Source organism: Amborella trichopoda, chromosome 7 (genome assembly GCF_054954075.1).
Source record: "Amborella trichopoda isolate Santa Cruz 75 chromosome 7, AtrichopodaSantaCruz75HAP2 v2.0, whole genome shotgun sequence".
Classification (NCBI taxonomy): Eukaryota; Viridiplantae; Streptophyta; class Magnoliopsida; order Amborellales; family Amborellaceae; genus Amborella; species Amborella trichopoda.
In genome coordinates, this window is record NC_142342.1 from 26,910,128 (window position 1) to 26,929,635 (window position 19,508).

Sequence of the window (19,508 nt, forward strand, 5' to 3'; positions counted from 1 at the left end):
CCAAATGGTGTAAAAATGGGGATGGTTTGATCATTTGAAAAATGGTAATAAAGGACAATTTTATTATTCCGAAGCAGTCCACAAAATATGGAGGAAACCCTACACTTAACAAATTGTTGATTTTTATGCAGTATTTATATATTTCAATTCTTTCATCAAAGTCGCATCTTCTTGATTTGCCTCATTTTCCTCCCAGAAATGATTGCTCTAAGTGCTTCTGGCTTTTGAAATGCCTAATTACTAATAAGAATACCAATTATGTAGGGTATTGAAATCCAAACACCTTATGAATCTGTAAGTGACCTCATATTGACATAAACATATAATGAACATGAAAACATGCCAAACAATTTAAGTCATTCTGAATTATGTATTTTGAATGATGAGAGTACTCATTCCTTTACATGCTTGGAATGCGTACATTGCTTTGAAAAGTAGTTGACATTGAAGTTTTTCATTTTTTTCGCTGGTCTTTAAGATCTATTTTCTTCCATGGACAATCTTCTTGTGATGTGGACAATCTTCTTGTGATGCCCTGTCTACTAAGGAAAAGAAAACAAAAGGAAAGAGAGAAACAAACCTCATTCCCACTGTTTTTTCACTAATTACTTTCTTGTCCTGGCATCGCTATATCTGTTTATGCATTGGTTTGCTATGTTGGCCTTTTGCATCTTAGAATTTGTGCATAAATTACTTCTTTAATATCTAATGAGAAATAAGGAAAGGAAAGTGAAAAGCAACCTCATGCCTGTGGTTTCCATCACAAATTAATTTCTTGTTCCAGGCAACTCACCGTCTGTTTATGCATTGGATAGCGATGTTGGCTCTTCGCATCTTAGGCTTGGTATGTGAATTGCTTCTTTAACATTACTTTCAGTTCCTCAATATTTGTCTTCCTAGTCATCATTTTTTGTCTCCCCACCAAAGTAGTTTAGTTAACTTCGACACAAAATCTAGGGATCTTTTGTCTTAAGGATGTGATATTATGATAATTTAGCAGTTGCAGCCGGCACGTGCTCGTAACACCATGAAAGTAGGTGATGAAACAAATAAGATTCCCCAAAGTTCCGCAATGCAAACAAATGGGATTTGCGGTCAAGTAGACCCTATGAATGACACCTCAAAGGCAGAAGAAAGCTATGCCATCTTCGATGAAATACACAGGTAGAATAAAAAGCTAATCTTTTTATTGGAGCTCTTTTCAAACTGAAATTTGCTTCTTTTTAAGGTGTTACTGTTTTGCAGTGTGTCATTTGATGGTTCGTTTGGAGACGTCACAAAGCCCGAGAGGAATCCAATATGGGAACTAGTGAAAGCATTCATTAATGCCTTCATCAGGTTCTGGTCAGAGTGAATCACATCTGAGTGCTGAAAGGTTTAATGAGTTCAGTGCTGAAAGATACAAGGGTTCTTTGGTCTGCGCATTTTTCAAGTTGAGAGAATTTGTCTTTGTTAGAAGGCAAAGGCGTGCATGCATGAGCACCCCATCTTCTGGACCAAATATGTTGAGTGGTATGTGTGTAATTTGAGTCATTTGGTAGTATCTTTCCACCATTGACAAGTTCCCTTCTGTACTTTCTAAGAGACTCTCCGCTCTAGATGTGGTGAAACAGGCAACTACTTCAATGAGTGCATGCGTCCTCTCACATGTGAATGGTCTTTTATCTTGTTTACCTGTTGTGTAATGTCTTATGGGGCGCATTTGGTTAATGGAAGATGCAGCTTCCAAGGCCATATCGCCTGCTAATTTCGAGAGTGGCGGCTTCCCTAGCGGCCGCAATCAAGCAAGCTGCTACATCCATTTATTTAAGGAAAAAGTGTAGTATGTGTCAAGGTACATATCTACACGTGCGCCTCCCTGATGAAACTAACGTCCATCTCAAAGATGGATGTTAAAAGGTGGTGGTCCTACCATCACCTACAAATTAATGGATGATAAAGCATAAATCATATTATTCTTTATTTTTAAAATCATTTTCATTGTACATTCACATTCATCATGGTATAGATTGTTAACCCATCCAAAATGCGTCACTAAGATGGGCTTTCGGAGAGACTCGTATGAATAGATGAGCTGGCCAGCTCATAGAAACCTTGTCCTTTATTTAATGTGATATGTGAAGATGTGGCTTCCAAAATAGCATGACACTTCCTATTGTCAATGCTATATTATACTCCTGTGGGAATATATTGTCCTTTTACTTTCTCGAGTAAAAGCCCACCTAGAATCAATTTTTGGACCCTTAATGTTTATTGGATGTAACCTCTTTAACCCATGGATAAACCTCAAAAACTCCCGATCTCATCCTCCATGATTATTAGGTGGTTTCCAAAATTTCGAACTTAAAAAAATCCTCCTAACTAGGTCTTTTGACAGAAGGAATATAAGTTAGGGAAAAGTTTATATAGAGCCAAGGCTCTAAACAATTAAATTTGAGCCTATTTCAAAAATTTCACTAGAAGAGGTTGTTTTGATGCCTAAATATCTTCAAATTGATCATCTCGACATCAAGATACATGAACATGAGAAAAAAATAGATTTCAAGTTTTGAAAATTATGTATTTTGTAACGTATTTTTTTACCGTCAAATTTCAAGATTTTGAAGTTTTCATATATCTATCGATTCACACTATTGTTGAAGTTTTAAAGTTTATAAATAATTATGAAAACATATTTTAAGGCTATCACAAATATTTTCAGTATTGAAACCACATTTCTTGATACCATTTGAAGGTAGGTCTTAATTTAATTGCTCTCAATTCTCTAAAAATCTCATGGAAGTGCGTCTTTTTATGGCTTTACACTGGTTTGGACTCGTACTTCTTTTCACCTGAGTGTCTTTTCACCTGTGAGTATCTGTTCGGATGATGATTAATTTTATTTAGAATAATCTATTTTAGCTGAAATTAGTATACTTTACATTATATTATTATGTTAGCTGTTTGGTATAATATTATATATAATATTATTTAATTATCGAAATTTTTAGTTTCAGTTATTTTTAGCTATTTTGGACAAAAAACATATGGTTTTCCAACAAATTAAGTTGGACAAAATAAAAGCACATTTTAAAAAACATAAATTTGCATATAAAATTGCCTACAATTTTATCTCATATGGCTTTGTAATGCACACCGCCAATCAACAGATAATTAAATATGCCAATTAACATTATTGAAAACAGTGAGTTATAAGTTATAATAAGTAAAATTGGGCTTCGGCTTGAGTGGCTAGTAGGTGATGTTTAGCAGCGCTACATCTCAAGTTCGATTCCTACAACTGCACTACCCAAAAGAGAAAAAAAAAAAAAAACCTTGAATTATGTTGCTTTACCCTTCCTATCCAATGAGTTTGGATGAATTAGGTTGGAACTTGAAATTCCAAATCGAAGTCATTTTCTTTAGCAGTTTATTAGCTAAGAACTTGAAGTTTCGAACTAGCTTTTTTAAAAATTTAGCAGTTTGGAACTTGAAGTTCCAAATAGTTTATTCACCTAAAAAATGCAAGTACCTTTGGTTTGGAAAAATCAGGGTTTTTGTAATTTTTAGTAAATAATCTGAATTTGTTGGGCGAAATGAACAAAAAGACGGCCGCCTTGCTGCTGAGGTAGCTGTTTTTTCCAAAATGCTTAGTCGTGGACTAAGCGGCTTACTTAAGGTGGTTCCTTCAAGGCGCTTACCTAGGCGTCCAAGGCACCCACCTAGGCAGCAGAAAAGGCAAGATGCTAGACACCTCCTCCCCCAATGGCAGAAAATAAAACTCAGGCAATGTCTAAAATCATCAATTTACCCCCCTAAAAAAAGGGGGAAAAGGGTTTTGGGCGTCATTTTTGCTCCTAAAAAAATTGTTCGTGAAATTTAGATCGAGAAAAAACTAGAAAAAAAACAAGATTTTGAAGATTTATAGGGAGATCGAATTTTTTTTCGACCTCCTCGAAAGGTCAAGAAATTAAAGGAGATTTATCTCCAATCTTTTTGAGGTTTTAGTGGTCGTAAAATAGCAGATTTGGAATCCAAAACATTTGGATTTGGCCGATATTGATTCCACTTCATGAAGCTTGGTATATTTTAATTTTTTTTTAGGTTATGTATTTGTTTCTTTTTCACAATGCCTTATGATGATATTCTATGCTATTTGTACTTTTTTTTTTGATACTTAATGATATATATTTGGTATGTTATTTGACTATTTGCATAATTATTTTCCCATTTTGATATGTAGTTTGGGTCTATGGGAAAACAATTCAATAAAAAAAGTCCCTTGCCCCCAAATCGAATGAATATTGTATTTGTACCTCTTTTTTTTTTTAGGTTTAAGAAATGAGTTTAGTTTTATAATTCATAAATAATTAGTCCTCAGATTTTTTTTTTTTCGTTAGTCTAACAATTGTTTATTAAATAATTGTATATTTAATATGGTTTTTCGATTTTGTATTATATCATAGCAACTTTGATGTGTATGTGTAACCTAGATTTATTTTTTGTCTTAATAAAAACTCAATATATTAAAGGGTCAATATGAAAATTATTTTTTACTTCATTTCCTATTTGTAATTTATTTTTTTTTTGATTGCTTGTTTTTGTGTATGTATTTATAATTTTCACTTCTTGTAAATGTTTTCAAGTATGATTTTTGAGTTTTAACCATTTAATTTACAGTCTAAAGTCATAAATATTTATGTTTGATTTGTCCTTCTGACTTTTGAACAAAATATTATATACAAAACTTATTAAATAAAAAAAAATCATTTCTATATGCAATGAAATTGTGGGCGGGAGGGGGAGGGGGGTGGGCGGGAGGGGGGGGGGTGGCCTTTGTGTTTAGGGTGCCTGCTTAGGTGGCTCAGAGCTCAAATTGTTGGCTATGTAGGCTTTCAAGGGTTAAAAGCTAAGAGTCTTTCACACAGTGGGATTTAGAGAGAGACTGAATCTAGGCGCTTGGTGCACTGGAGCCCAGATTCATATGCCTCAAGTATTTGAGACATTGAGAGTACACATTTGGAGAGAGTAATATATCGGGGAGGTATAAGGGTTGCCTCCAAATCAAGACTGTACTTATTATAATGCCTCATAGTTAATGTGATTAGCCAGAGTTTGGATAATTCAATTGAGTAAAATAGAACCGGAGTATTTAAAATAGTATTGGCCCTATATAGAATGATCATGGCTTATGGGACATGAGGCCGTATTCTGATACGAGACCGTTTCATAACATATGCATTTACAGTTGCATGGGAAGCTACTCTTCTAATGAATTATTTGAATTAGAATAGATAGTATACCTATGCTTTGAAAGGATCCTTGTACTTGAGTTGGAATATATCCTACACAGATGCACCTGTAATCCATTGAGAGTCGGATGATGGGAAGCTCTGGCTCAATGATTTTGATGTGACCAATTATGTGTCATTGCCATAAACTGTAGAACATAGGTTCGTTGGGTGAGCTTGATATATCATTGGAACATCATTCGAGACTTGCCTAAAGGAGTGCTCCGATTCCTAGAGTCGATGCTACGAGATCTCGCATACCCTTTGTCCAAATTAATTATAGTAAGAAATGATGCATAAATGATAAAAATGGGTTAAATATTTATTATAATTTTTAGAGAATTTTTTGAAATTCTTTGATGGCCAAAAATGTGTTTCTAAATTTTGTTTGGCCACAATTCCATTTGAGGACATCCCTGTAGGTGCCATGTAGCACCCGAGTGGCCATAGGTGGCCATGTGGCAGATCATGCCCCACACACTGATCACCACCCAGCTGGATGCTGATCTCTAGGAATAGGGATCTCTATGACATTTGTTGTCTTGTTTTGTTATTTAATACCTTATGTTATATTGTTATTTAATCTTGTTATTCATGTGACATGCTTGGCATGTGCGAGGCCAAGTGAATTTCAATTTGGAATTTGAATTGAATTTGAGTTTGAAAGTTCATTTCTATATTTTGAATTATCTCACATGTGTGAAGGGCACATAAACTTTCATTTGATTAATTTGAGAAAATTGATCTATGTTTTGATTGGTTTGCTTAAAGAGATATTTTCCCACATGTGTGGGTTGTCCCAATTACTTATTTACCCCTTGCCCTTATCAATTTCTAGTCGTATGTTTTAAATACTAAAGACTATTTTGTAAGTACAACTTTGGATGAGTTTGGAAATAAAATATGGGGTTAATGACAATAAGGGAATGTGGCTTGATTTTAGGGTTAATGTGAGTGATAAGGTGTTAAATCCCATCCCTTGATCCTAGTTCTTGAGTTTAGGGACAATAAGGGAATGTGGATGGGGATGAGTGAATAGTTATTCTTGATTTTTTTCCTATTCGATTTTTCTATTGTATTTCTTAGACTTGATCTTGAAATTCAGGGATGTTTCATATCCATTTGGAGTTATAACTTTTGCGTGAAAAGTTGTGTTAGTGGACCGGTGGACTATCCTATCTAGTTTAGCGATATCTCCTACATTTTTGATCCGATCTCTCGTTCTTTTTGCAAATTGTTGTGCATCAATTTTGTAATTGAATATGGACCTAATGAAGTGTTTCTAATGGTATATGAGCTTTCCTTTTAGATAAGATCCCTTTGAGATAATTGAACTAGTTTTGTACTAGTCTTTGAGACAAAAGTAAGTCCTTAAAAGGCTCGATCATGCCCGGGCACATAAAGTTCGAACTATAGCTTCCCCCAAATTTGTTTGCATGCTCATTTTCTGTATTTACAGCTATTAAATGATTCATGATTGAAGGAATTGAGTTTACTATGAGAAAATGTGATATTTCTTATAACATTGTAGTATATGCTTTTATGCCATGTTTTATTGTTTTGCAAGTTGATGTTGTCATTGGCTAACCGTGATCATATTTACTATGTTTATATGGTGTATAGGTACTATCATGGCATCCGATCAGGATGAAGACTGAAGAGGAAGTCACTGTGTAATTTTGAAAGAATTAGAATGTTATTGTATATGTCATGTAATGCGTATTAGAGACAAGCTTTTGTATATTTGGACTTTACAATGGTTTTATTTGTATTTTGGGCAAAGGGACTCATTAGAGTTGGATTTTCAATTATTCAAATTGTGTTTAAGTCCAGCTTGTGTGCTAAAAGCAATTATTTATAGTCTCTTATGAAGGTTTTGTATTTTTAAAACTTTTTGTTTTAATACAACCGAAATTTTTAAATTGGTATCTCTAGTCCCTAGGTCTTATACCACCAACACAAATAACCTGGGCGGCTTCCTCCGTGTTTTTGAACATTGGTTGGACGTGAGGTTTTCTCCATGCCATTTTGTGGATTGTTTTGGAATAATAAATTTTGCTTTCACTATTACTTTTATTAATGACCAAACCATCCTATCATGTGGTTCCTTTTATTCCATGTTTTCTAAAAGTCTTTCATGTTTTCTTTCCAACAAAGAAGTTATATTTATTGAGGTAAGATTTAAGGAGTTTGGTATGGTATACGACTCACTATCTCTCAACATACTTGTTCCTTTTCTCTCTCACCAAGCAGATAGAGGTGCCTTAAGCCAAAATGGTGTATCCATAGCCTTGCAAGGGATACACTAATCATCTATTGTGAAGTAATCTTGTTCCAATCACTTCTCTATTACTTTCTCCCTTTAAATTGCTATTAATCTCTCCATGCTCCAGAATTTCCAATAGGTTATTAGCAAGTTGTTAACATTTTGAAAGTATGGATTTGCCAATACTCTACAAGCCCGAATTGGTGTATACTGGTGAGTTCGTTCGATATAGTATATTTCATCGTTTTGATATGATTTATGATTAAAATAAAACATGAAATGCTGGATGATAAATTGGGTATTTGATTTGGAGTTTTGAAGGGCCCTTAACTGTAGATGTATGCTTATGATTTATGTGATTGTATTATATGCATATCAAGTGTTTAATAATATTTTCAAGTAAAATTTAAAGGGAGATTTTGATCCAAATCTGATTTTGTATTAATTTATATTAGTAGCTGAATTGAAATCAATCTCAACATTTAGTATCAAAGCCTAGGTTAAATGGCTATTACAAGAAGCATATTTTCAGAGCTAGTAAAAAATGAGAGGCTTGATGGATCTAATTTTTCTCAAGGAAAAGTAAACTATTTTTCTTGCTTCAAAATATGGAATTATTATATGTGGTTATGAAGAGAAACTAAGTGAACCTAATGATATTATAACTCTTAGAGAGACAAAAATATTCGAAGTGGAAAAATGGTGATTTTCATGTAGAGTTGCTATCCTAAATTGAAGAACTTGTACCATAATGGAGCAATCTATATCTTGGATAACTTTAGAATACATTTAAGGATGGAAGAGAATGACACAATTAAAGAGAAAGATGAAAGATCTAAAAACCAAACTTATTTAGCAATGGCAAAAAAAAATGAGAACAAAGCTCCTAGTATGAATTTTAGGAAGCCTTTCCATCATAAAAATTCATGCATGTTTAAGAGATGTTATAATTGTAACAAATTTGGCCATATTGTTAAATTTTGTAAGGAACCCAAAAAAAGGAAAATTAGATAAAGTACTGGCTCCAAGGACTTATCATTGAATAGTCGTTGATGGTAAGCTCCCTGACGATTGGTGGTAGACTCCGAAGATACTAGGCACATCACTAATACTAAGAACAACATGGTGGAATTTAAGAAAAGGGTGATAGTGCTAAGAAACATTTTATAGGCAACTCGTTTAGCATCAACATTCTTGAAGAATGGACAATTAAGCTTCCACTCCTATCCGGTGGTAATTTGACTCTTATAGTATTTTGTATGCTCCAAATATGAGAAATACTTTAATTTCTCTCTCTAGGATTAATAGGGGTGGAGGTGAAGTTTGTATATGAGGTTGAAAGATGATTATCAAGAAAAATGATGTTTTTCTTGTAAAGGTTATAATGGTTGGCAATATGTATAAACTTCATCTTGAAAATAGAATGAAAAGATGAGTATTTTAATATTTGATATAAAATGCTTAGTCATAATGGCTATAAAAAATTAAAATTAATAAAATAAAATATCATTCTTTATCAAGAAACTAGGATTTTCAAATGTGAAAATTTCCTTAAAAGAAACATTCATAAAAAACCAAAAGAGAATTTACTTGAAATTATTCAACCGATAGATTAAAACCCAAAAGCATAGGTTTGAATATTTTACTACTTTTATAGATTATTATTTTAGATACTCTTAAACTTATTAAATTTCTCATAAAGATAAAGTATTAGATAAATTTTAAAGGTATTAAGTACTAAAATTAAGGTTCTTAGAAGTGATAGAGGAGGAGAATACAAACCCAATTGATTTAATGAGTTTTGTATGATAATGGAATAGGTAGGCAAACCTGTTTGCATTACACCCCTCAACATAATAGAATGGCCGAGTGGAAAAATTGGATTTTAATTGATATGGTTAATTGTAGGGAAAATTACAGACACCCCTCCCCCCCCCCCTTCCTTTCTCCCTCCCCCCAAAATAGACTTTCTAAACAACCTCTGCCAAACCAAATTTTGTTCACAACTTTTACCCTAGCAAATACCCCTAAGACAAAAAGTCATATTTTTTAGGACAAAAATGCACCTATCACCCCAAAGTCTCCCATGCCCCATGCACCATCTCTCGTCTCTTGGTTCGACATTCACCTACCTTGGTCTGACATCTCAACGTGATGTGTTTGCAGTCTGGCACTCTAACCAAGGGGTCTGACAACTTGTTCAAATTGTTTGTGATCAATCTTCCCTTTCAAAAAGTTGCTTGCTTAGGATCAATGAGGTCCCCTAATACTTCCCTCAATTGATTGAAGATAACTTTGCTTATAATTTTTTCTTGGTCCGGAAGTTATGGCTTGATAAGTTTTCACGTCGTCCAACACTTTTTGCACTAGATCTAACACTTTTCCTTTCGATCCTACATTATTTGTCTCTAGTCCAACACTATTGTGAAGCCCCAATCTGGCAATATCATGCAATGGGCCCGATAGTATTCAGCCCCAATCCGAAAATACCATGTTGTAGCTCCGGCATTCTTGTCCACGTCAATGTCTGACCAAATGTGATTTCTGATGTACAGGAAATGACATTTTTGTCCAAAAATATTGTTTGAAAAAAAATATTTTAACGGGAACATATATTAAATAAAGTGTCCTACAAATCAACTATTGTGACATCCTATTAGCTATAGTTTGGTAGAAAATCCATTCTAGACCATATTAAGGTATGGGGCTCTATGGGACCTGTTCATATTCATTTTGAGAAGAGTGATAAGCTAGGACCCAAAACTACAAAGTGCATATTTTTGGGTATTCAAGTAACTCTACGGGATATAAATTTTAAAATGAAGAAACTGAAATTTTAGAGAGTAGAGAGACTTACTTCTTTAAAGATTATGAAGCACCAAAGGTAAAACAAGTTACAATTTTAGAACAAAGTGAAGAAGTAGAACTACAATCCTAACATAATTGATGTAGGAAGCTCCTCTCAAATTAAAAAATATCCTCAATTAATTGAGCCTAGAAGAAGTACTAAGGAAATTAAAATACCTAGTCATTTAAATGATCATGTTTATTATAGTGAAATAAATGAAGGATCATGTAGTTTTAAGGAAGCTATTAACTCACCTAAAGCAATAAGTTTGATGGAGGCTGAATATAAGTTCTTAAGAGCATTAGCAGAAGTACCTACAAATAGAAAGACAATTAGTTGTAAATAGGTATATTCTAAAAAACTTAATTTTGATAGAAGTGTTAATAGATATAATGCAATATTTGTGGCTAAGGGGTTTGGCCAAAAAGAAGGCATTGCTTATAAAGAAACTTGTTCACTTGTAGACATGAAATTATAATGAATCATTACGATTTTGAGATTCCTTATGATTTTGAGATTCATCATATGAATGTTTGTAGACATACCATTTTAAAGCTGGCAAAATTCATGATTTTCCTACCTTAGACAATCCTTAGAACCATACTATTCTATAAGATCTTTGAACCATAAAACACCGTAATCTATGGTTCCCATTTTGTGATCCAATATCCTGGTAAATCTTATGGTTTTTAGTATTTATCCATTCTACACTATTTTTGAGTCTATAAAAAAAACATTAATGTGGCTCTTTTAGGGTTATAGTGGTATGCTAGGATAATCAGATAGTTAGGGTTTGACGTGTATGCCAGGGAAGATTTTAGAGATACAAAGACCCAGAGAGAAAAACCTTAAGCCATTAAACCCTAGCTTGTAACCTTCAAACTTATCCAAGATAACCATTCAACCAAGCCAAGGCTTGGTCAACATTGACGAGAGACATGGAGGATCCACGATAGAAATTACACTCGAGGTCCTAATACGGGTGATGCCTCGGGTTTATCGGGCCGATTGACCTGACCAGGTACGTTTATAACTCTTCTCTAGTTATTTATTTTATTTTTTATTAGATTTAGGTCTATTTCATCTATTTTACTTTAATAGTTTGTGTTTATAATCAATGCTGGCTCTACCACTGATCTAAGAGCAAATCTGCTTATTTCTGAGTAGATCTGACATTAAATTGAGTAGATCTGACCTTAAATCTGAATTCGAATTGTCTCAACTCTCTATCACTTTTATAAACAAGTTTGTCGATCGGATCCAAGGGATCTTCCTCTGAAGATCTCTCTGATCTGCATCGTAAATAGTTTGGAGGGCATTTCGAGCTAGATCCCGAAAAAAAAAAAAAAACCTCCTTTTGAGGGCTATGTTTTGATTAAATATTAAAAAAATAAATTATTTTGCTTTATTATTATTGTTGGCATCATTTGTGTCACGACCCTACTCCCTGCCATCCCCACCTGACCCACAAAGGGCCAGGCCCGGGCCCGTTTGAGGATCGTAGGGCGTGGGACCATGACCATAGGTTGCGAGTGCCACTATGGTTGGGTGCGCTTAACACCTTGAAAAAGAAAGAATTTTCGGTATCAAGCCAGCCACAAAGAAAAAGAAAAACAAAACATAATATATATAACCATAGTCTGTTGGACAAACAAGTTCCAAACTACATAAAACAATCCAAATAGTACACATAGGTCCAAGGCACAAAAGGCTCAACATCAAGACATATTACCACTGAATTGAGAGTAGATTTACTCATTTCTGAGTAAATTTGACCTTAAATCAGAATTCGAGTTGTCCTCACTTTCTATCACTTTTAAAAATAAGTTTATAGTTCGGATCCTAGGGATCTTCCTCTGAAAATCTCTCCAATATGCATCATAAACAATGTTAAAACTCTTTCTAATTACTGAATTAGAATAATAAATTTATATGACTCAACCTGAAGGTTTTGAATGTAAGTATCAAGAAAGTAAAGTATGAAAATTAATTAAATCAACATATAGTTTAAAACAATCCTCAAGGGATTCATATTTGATATCCTCATATATAGTTAGAGGGTATAAATTTAAGAAAATCATTGCATATTATTGTGTATATACTAAGGATAGTGGGGTTATTCATTTAATTTTGGTCCTATAAATAGATGAAATAATTATAATCGAAAGCGATGGAAAGGCCATTGAGGAATGTAAGGTGTGGTTATCCTCTAAATTTGAAATGAAATATATTAGACATGTTGACTATATTCTAGAAAATAAACTTACTAGAAATAGAAATAAAAAATTGTTATATCTTGACTAGGTGCACTACACTCTTAGACTACTAATATTAAACTACTTCAGAAATTTAGTGTAGAGAATTACCCCAATTGACAAAAAATATAAATAATCAAATAAAATATGTCATACAACTAATAAGGAAAAAGAAATCATACGAAATTGTCCTTATGCATAAGTTGTAGGATCACTTAATTACTTGAGGAATTGTATAAGTCCCGATATAGCTTATGCAGTAGGGGTTCCTAATCGCTATATAACTAACTCTAGTATTGGTCATTAGAAACTAGTTAAGAGAATTTTTAAGTATCTTAAGAGGACACATGATTATGGCCTATGTTATGGCATTAAGTATCTAATCCTTGAGGGGTGTAGCGATGCTAATTTAGGAGAAGTTGATGAATTAAAATCAACGTTTGGATGGTTATTTGCCTTTGGTGGGACATGTGTCTCCTGGGGCAGTGAGAAGCAAAAGTGCATCTCACATTATGCTATAAAAGTAGAGTATATTGCATTGTATTATATTTCAAGAGAGGCAATATTCTTAAGGCAATTTCTTAGCCAAGTATGGGCATGGGTTTATGATGATAAATTGTAATAAGCAAACAATAATAGTCATTTCTAAATACCAAGTGTATCATGTCAAGCCAAAGCATATTACGAAGAAACATCACTCTATAAGAAAATTTGTGGAAAATAAAAAGGTAGAAGTTAAATTATCTTCCACACAGTTGATAGTTGCTGATCAATTAATGAATGGCAATAATATAGGCTCATTTAAAATGAGTGTAGCAGTCATGGGGCTTAGATCAATTGATAGATCATCATGATTGTTACCTTAGTGGTATGTTAAAGCCTTGGCGAGCCAGTTGATAAATCTTTGTGACTATAAAATTGTATGAGTAGCCTTGGTGCCACTGTGACAATTATGATTTCTATAATATTACCCACCTTTGTGGCATGGATGCCTTTTTGGCACCAATGATCTTTGTGCTCTAATGAGGATCTTAGTGATTTGGAGGCATCTTTGTGATGCAATAGTTTTATAGTGATCCATATGTCTATGTGGGAGTTGTTTGAGCCTCTAAGGATGGGAAGATTAGGTCATTTGACCATTAATGGTTCATTTTGTGATAAAAAATCCCTTGAAGGGATGTTGCCACGAACCACCATCAGCCAATGTGTATTTGCACACATTTTTTTGAGGGATTTTGATGCAGGGAGAAAAGAAATAAACCAGAAAAATAAAGGTTTGAAAGCTTATACCTTCTCTCCGGGTTTGCAAAGGAGTCCACCCCAAGATCTTTTCTCAATATCAAACTCAATAACCAATAATCTCTTTTCAAAGAAGGGATATTTCCTTTTTAAATGCATATGAAACAAAAAAAATTAAAAAAATTAAAGGCACATCTCTCTCTATCCAACAAGTTTTTCTCCCTATCTCCACCTACTTTTCCTATTTTTTCTCACCTTAATCCTACCCACATTTTTTTTTTTTTTTTTATCTCTCCCTTTTTCGTTCTCAAGTAAATCCCTCTAAAATCTCCATCAAATGTTATCTCATTAGATTTATGAAATATCCACGTGTCTCCCTCCTTATCCCCATGCATCACATTCTCCCATATCTCTCTTCTTCCAATTATGTATACTTTCCAAGTTTTTAGGAGATCTTCCCTTGATGATAACCAAGATCATGAAGAAGAAGGAAAAAGATTCACCCCAAAAAGAAAAACACATCCACCTCCTAAATTGTAAAAAAATAGACCCAAGAAAAATAATTTAATAACCTAATTTTTATTTGCATCAATCTCCCACAGTTGGGTGAAGCTTGATCTCGAGCTTGAGAAGTCAAATTTGATTCAAGGCGTAACCCCTTATCACCATACATGATTCTTTTTGGAACTTGATCTTCTTCTTGAAGTTCATCCCCTTATTTATCCAAGTATACCTTCGCCTTCTTTTATGGTCATTCATATGCACGGTGTCCTGTTTTGTTGCACCAGTAAGTAATCTTTAAAGTATCTCTTTTTTCTTCATTAAATTTTGTTCGGCGCAAAATCTCATTCTGAGTGTGAAATAGATTATTAGTACTCCATTGGTATTTAGTCTCTACTTGTAAAGCAATTTGTAAAGCTTCACTTTAAGTACATGGCCTATGCAGGAAAACCTCGTTTTTAATAGTTAGTTGAAACTCACTTACATATCAAGCAACCTTTTGTCCTTCCATCTCTTGAAGATTGTTTCAATTTACTAATTGATAAAATTTTCTAGTATAATCATCCACTTTCTTTTCATTCTATTGAAACTTTTGGAGTTCTTAAAAAAAAATTGCCCACTTACATATCGAGCAACCTTTTGTCCTTCCATCTCTTGAAGATTGTTCGATATACTAATTGATAAAATTTTCCAGTATAATCATCCACTTTCTTTTCTTTCTATTGAAACTTTTGGAGTTCTTGAAAAAAATTTGCTCATGATCAATAAGAAGAAAATTTCTTCCAATTTCTTTTTCATCTTTTGCCAGTCAGTAATTTTTACTTTTCCACTATGAAATCTGGATTGTTGAACTTGCTCCCACTAAGTCGTAACATACCCGTGGAGCTTGGTTGCAACAAGTTTAATCTTACGCTCCTCTGACAATTTACTCCATTCAAAAAATATTTCAACTGCACTCAACCAATCAATAAACGCCTCAACATGGAACTTACATTGAAATTCAGGGAGATTGAATTTAATACCAAAATCTCATGGGTGCTCTATAAGGCGTGGATCTTGCCTATAAATTTTCTCTTTACGGTTGAGATTTGCACCTTGAGTTTGTTGTGGGACTACTAGTGCAAAATCTATGTGGTTATGATGAGCGTTGTATTCCAATTTTTGCAACCGTTGATTCATTTCACAAACTTCAATTCAAGTATCTTCCATGACTTTTGCTAGACTTCTTCAATTTGTCCCCGATAATCATCCATAGCAGGATTAGCTTTCAATGGCATTGCAATAGTTGGATCTTTTTTGCTCTTATACCAACTGATGCAGGAAAAAACATAATAAACTAGAAACATACCAATAAAAATAAAAATTTGAGAGATTATACCCTCTCTCTGGATCTACAAGGGATTGCACTCAAGATCTATTCACAATATTAAACTCTTGACTCAATCACAAATAATCTCATTTCAAAAAAAGGAACTTTCCCTTTGAAATACATTAGAAGCAATAAAAAAAAAAATCCACTTATCTCTCTCTCTATCCTACGGTTTCTCCCTATCTCTACCTAGTTTTCTTATTTTTTCTCACCTCAATCCTACCCATGTTTTTTCTTATCTTTATCCCTCTTTCCTTCTCATGTAAATCTCCCTATATCTCTATCAAATAATATATCCTTAGATTTAGAAAATATCCAACATGGCTTCCTCCTTATCGTATCCCCATGTCTCTCTCCTTCCAATTACATATCCTCTCCAAGTTTTTAAGAGATCTTCCCTTGAGGATAACCACGATGAGGAAAAAATTAACCCACTAGGAAAAAAAAGACTCACCTCAAGAGAAAAACCGTCCACCTCTTAAAATGTAAAAAAAATAAATCTATAAAAAATCAAAATCAAAATTTCTGAATAACCTGATTTTTTATTTACATCAATTTTTCATCATCGAAACTTTTTCTAGTGAATTTTTGAAGTGCACCTTAATTAGATTGTTTTGGGCATCACCCTTGTATAAACTTTTTCCTTCATCAAAAGGTAGAAAAATATATATGTACTTTCTTTTTAAGTCAATCCTATGCACGAATGTGCAATTTATCACACTCCCTTGGCAACAAGGCATCTAGCAATAAAAATATATAGTAAGATAATTGATAAGAAGGTCATACTTATCCATTGCTATTGGAGGTAAAATGAGCAATTAGGGTGAGCCATTGATTAGGCACAAATTCCAAAGCCTTTAAGTAGTCACATTTCACAAGCAACAACTAAAAAACCATTGTGATCTAGGCCTCATATAAAAAATAAAATAAAAAAAATCTAGGATTATGAACTTTGTTTAAGCAAAACATTGCATAAAAATTAGTGACAATTGATTTCCTATTCCATAAATTACCCATTTGGATCCATGAGAAAATGTGCCCGGAGCTCTAGTTTTGTTGCCCTACAAATATTTTTCTAGCTTTCATATATGAATTCCAATTACATCTTTTTTTATGGGTAAACGATTCCAATTAGATCTTGGATGGGCCGTTCTGTTCCCTGAGAGGTTTTGGTAATCAAATTTTGAGTAACTTGTCAAACCTAAAAACTTTATGAACTAGGATTTAAGGACAAGCACCATGGATGTCGGGATCGTGAATGTAATTCTTCTCTTCCCTAGGTTTTGACCTTTATGTAGATCATGCACATTAATTAAGCTTCAAATCAATGACGAGGCCAATGAACTCCAAAAACAATGATAGATAACATTCCAAAAAACAAAAAAAGAGAAAGAAAGAAAAGAAAATAATGACAGATAACTAGAGAAGTAACACAACAATCACAAGAAGCATGGTGTTAGTGAATGAAGTCAAACTAAAGCCGAATAGCTTAATATCTCTTGCATTCTATGCCCCTTTCATTCCCACATAATGAAATAAATAATAGAAGACTTGAACTCGAGAACTAAAAAATTGGCGCTTTCGCTGTGCTCAAATCACATATTCTACATGAACAAAGAGTATATATTATGGATCCAAAATTGTTTACATACAACCGTAACAGCACGGCTTAATATAGAAGCCACCATTGGGAGCCAAAGTTCAACCTTCCAATGTGGAGATGAGATGTACTGCCAAGTTGCAATGTTTATCATTAGGTTTGTTAGCCAGATGAAAGCCTCTGGTTAATGAGTAGGTTCTCTAATAGGCAAGCCACACTCCTCCCTGGGGCCACAACACAAAGAAAATGCCTTCTGATGAACAGTGAGAACGGACTCGACCATAAGTTTAGCACCTAAGCTTCACAAATCTCTACATTTTGCACTCAATAGACAAATTTCTTTGCTTCACAACATACTTGCCAAGCCACACAACAACAATAGTACCATAACAATGGTAACACACTCAGGGTTCTTTATAATAGCAAATATATTTTGGATCGTCACAATTTTCATTATTTCTTGGGGAGATGATGACATTAAGGTCAATAATCATGAGGAATTTAATGCATTTCAGCCTCAATAAATGTCAGCCCTTGCTTTGTAGAGAATTCAGATGACTACTACTGTTGTCTAAACATGAATTCTTAGATAACTAGTTTTGTCTAAACGTGAATTCCAATAGAGGATAGGTGTACATTTTATGACCAAAAGATATTGACCTTTTTAAAAACATTTAACCATGAGAACATGTAAATCGTCTTTGTGTGTGCATGCATGGAACATGAAGAGAGAGAGAGAGAGAGGATACCTATCCAACATACAACTTTTGATCGGGACTAACACTTGAAACGCCTATTTTTGAGGAGAGAGGATACCTATCCAACATACAACTTCCAATCGGGTCAGACTAACATTATACACTTGAAGTGCCTATTTTTGAGGGAGAAGATTGTTCTTTAGAATTAACAAGGACATAAGTGATCTCTACAAGTGTAGCTATCCATTTCTGTGCATAAGGTTCGTGCAAGTTTCTCTGACACATGGTCACAATACTTCCAACATCCTCCAATAATTTGTCAGTCTGCTGTATATAAACGTAAATACATGTGAAATGCATAAAAATAGTTTTATAATGCATGAAAGAATATAACAGTATGAAATGCACAAAAATAGTTTCAGAATGCATGAAAGAATATTACAGTATGAAACATTTGGTTGGAAGATAGCACCAAACAGAGACATCACATGTGAGGAACTTGTTGAACTTTGTCCACAGCCTTCATTGGCGACACCTACTCTTTGGAATTCCAAAGAATCATGTGGGGCTTAATCATCTTCATATCTATAAATTCCTTTACAAGTTGAATCATCAAATCAGTTCCCTTAATCAACCCATTTTCTGAAGAACCAGATTTATTGCTTATGTAGGCCTCAAACAATCACTAAGATCATACAAACAAGTAATGCCTGATTGATGAGTTAGATGCCCATTTTCATCATAAATCTTTTCTGAATCTATATGTGCTTCTTCAATGGTAAGATACAATTCCTCAGCTTCAGGGACTCCTTCGTTTTGTGCTGTTGCAAATGCAAGGCTTTCTCTACTAATCCCATCCATTAAGTTCCATGTTGGTTTTTCTTGATGCCTATTTTACCATCAAGCTTTTTTGACTCTATGTGCTTCATCGATGGTAAGATCAACTCCTCAGCTCTTTTGATAATAGAGCTTCAGGTAACCATCAAATCACAAATTCCAAGTAATGCTGCAGGACGAATTGACGGAAGCAATATATTTACCACTACCATTTGGCCCCATCAACATAAATAAGGAATGCAATTTGATAGTATTTTATATAGCATTTCCTTGAACTGCATAATCCTGCGATCTCCATGTAGTCATTTTCCCATGACAAACAACTTCCATATATCCATATTCATAAAATGAGACGAACTTATATAAAATATGAGAATGGGGAAACCATCAAATTCTTCTTTGGCTAAGATAAACTCGAGATCTTTGATATAGTTCAGCCACAACAATCAAAATAGCTGATTCAACATGTCTGGCAATCCTTAGGACCTCAAAATTTCTACGAATTAATAACCACCAGCATAATTATATTTGTTTACAAATAAGTAAAAATTTTCTCAAACAATTTCTAAATAACTGAGATAACCGACACTTTTCCATTCAATAGGAAAATATTCATATTAAATAG

General features: G+C 33.8%; 1 protein-coding gene across 26 annotated transcripts in view; it reads left to right on the top strand.

The window, feature by feature from the left end:
- Positions 1-1,648, top strand: part of LOC18432812 (uncharacterized) — a 42,093-nt gene extending 40,445 nt beyond the window's left edge. For 15 of the 26 annotated variants that reach the window (XM_088872662.1, XM_088872645.1, XM_088872652.1 and 12 more), the window contains 3 exons: positions 785-844; positions 998-1,164; positions 1,246-1,648. In XM_088872662.1, coding sequence (XP_088728788.1) covers positions 785-844; positions 998-1,164; positions 1,246-1,354 — 336 coding nt within the window. In that variant the 3' untranslated portion in view covers positions 1,355-1,648. The remainder of the gene's footprint in view (positions 1-784; positions 845-997; positions 1,165-1,245) is intronic. The other 11 variants (XM_088872665.1, XM_088872657.1, XM_088872668.1 and 8 more) reach the window with 1 other exon arrangement.
- The last annotated feature ends 17,860 nt before the right edge of the window (positions 1,649-19,508 follow it).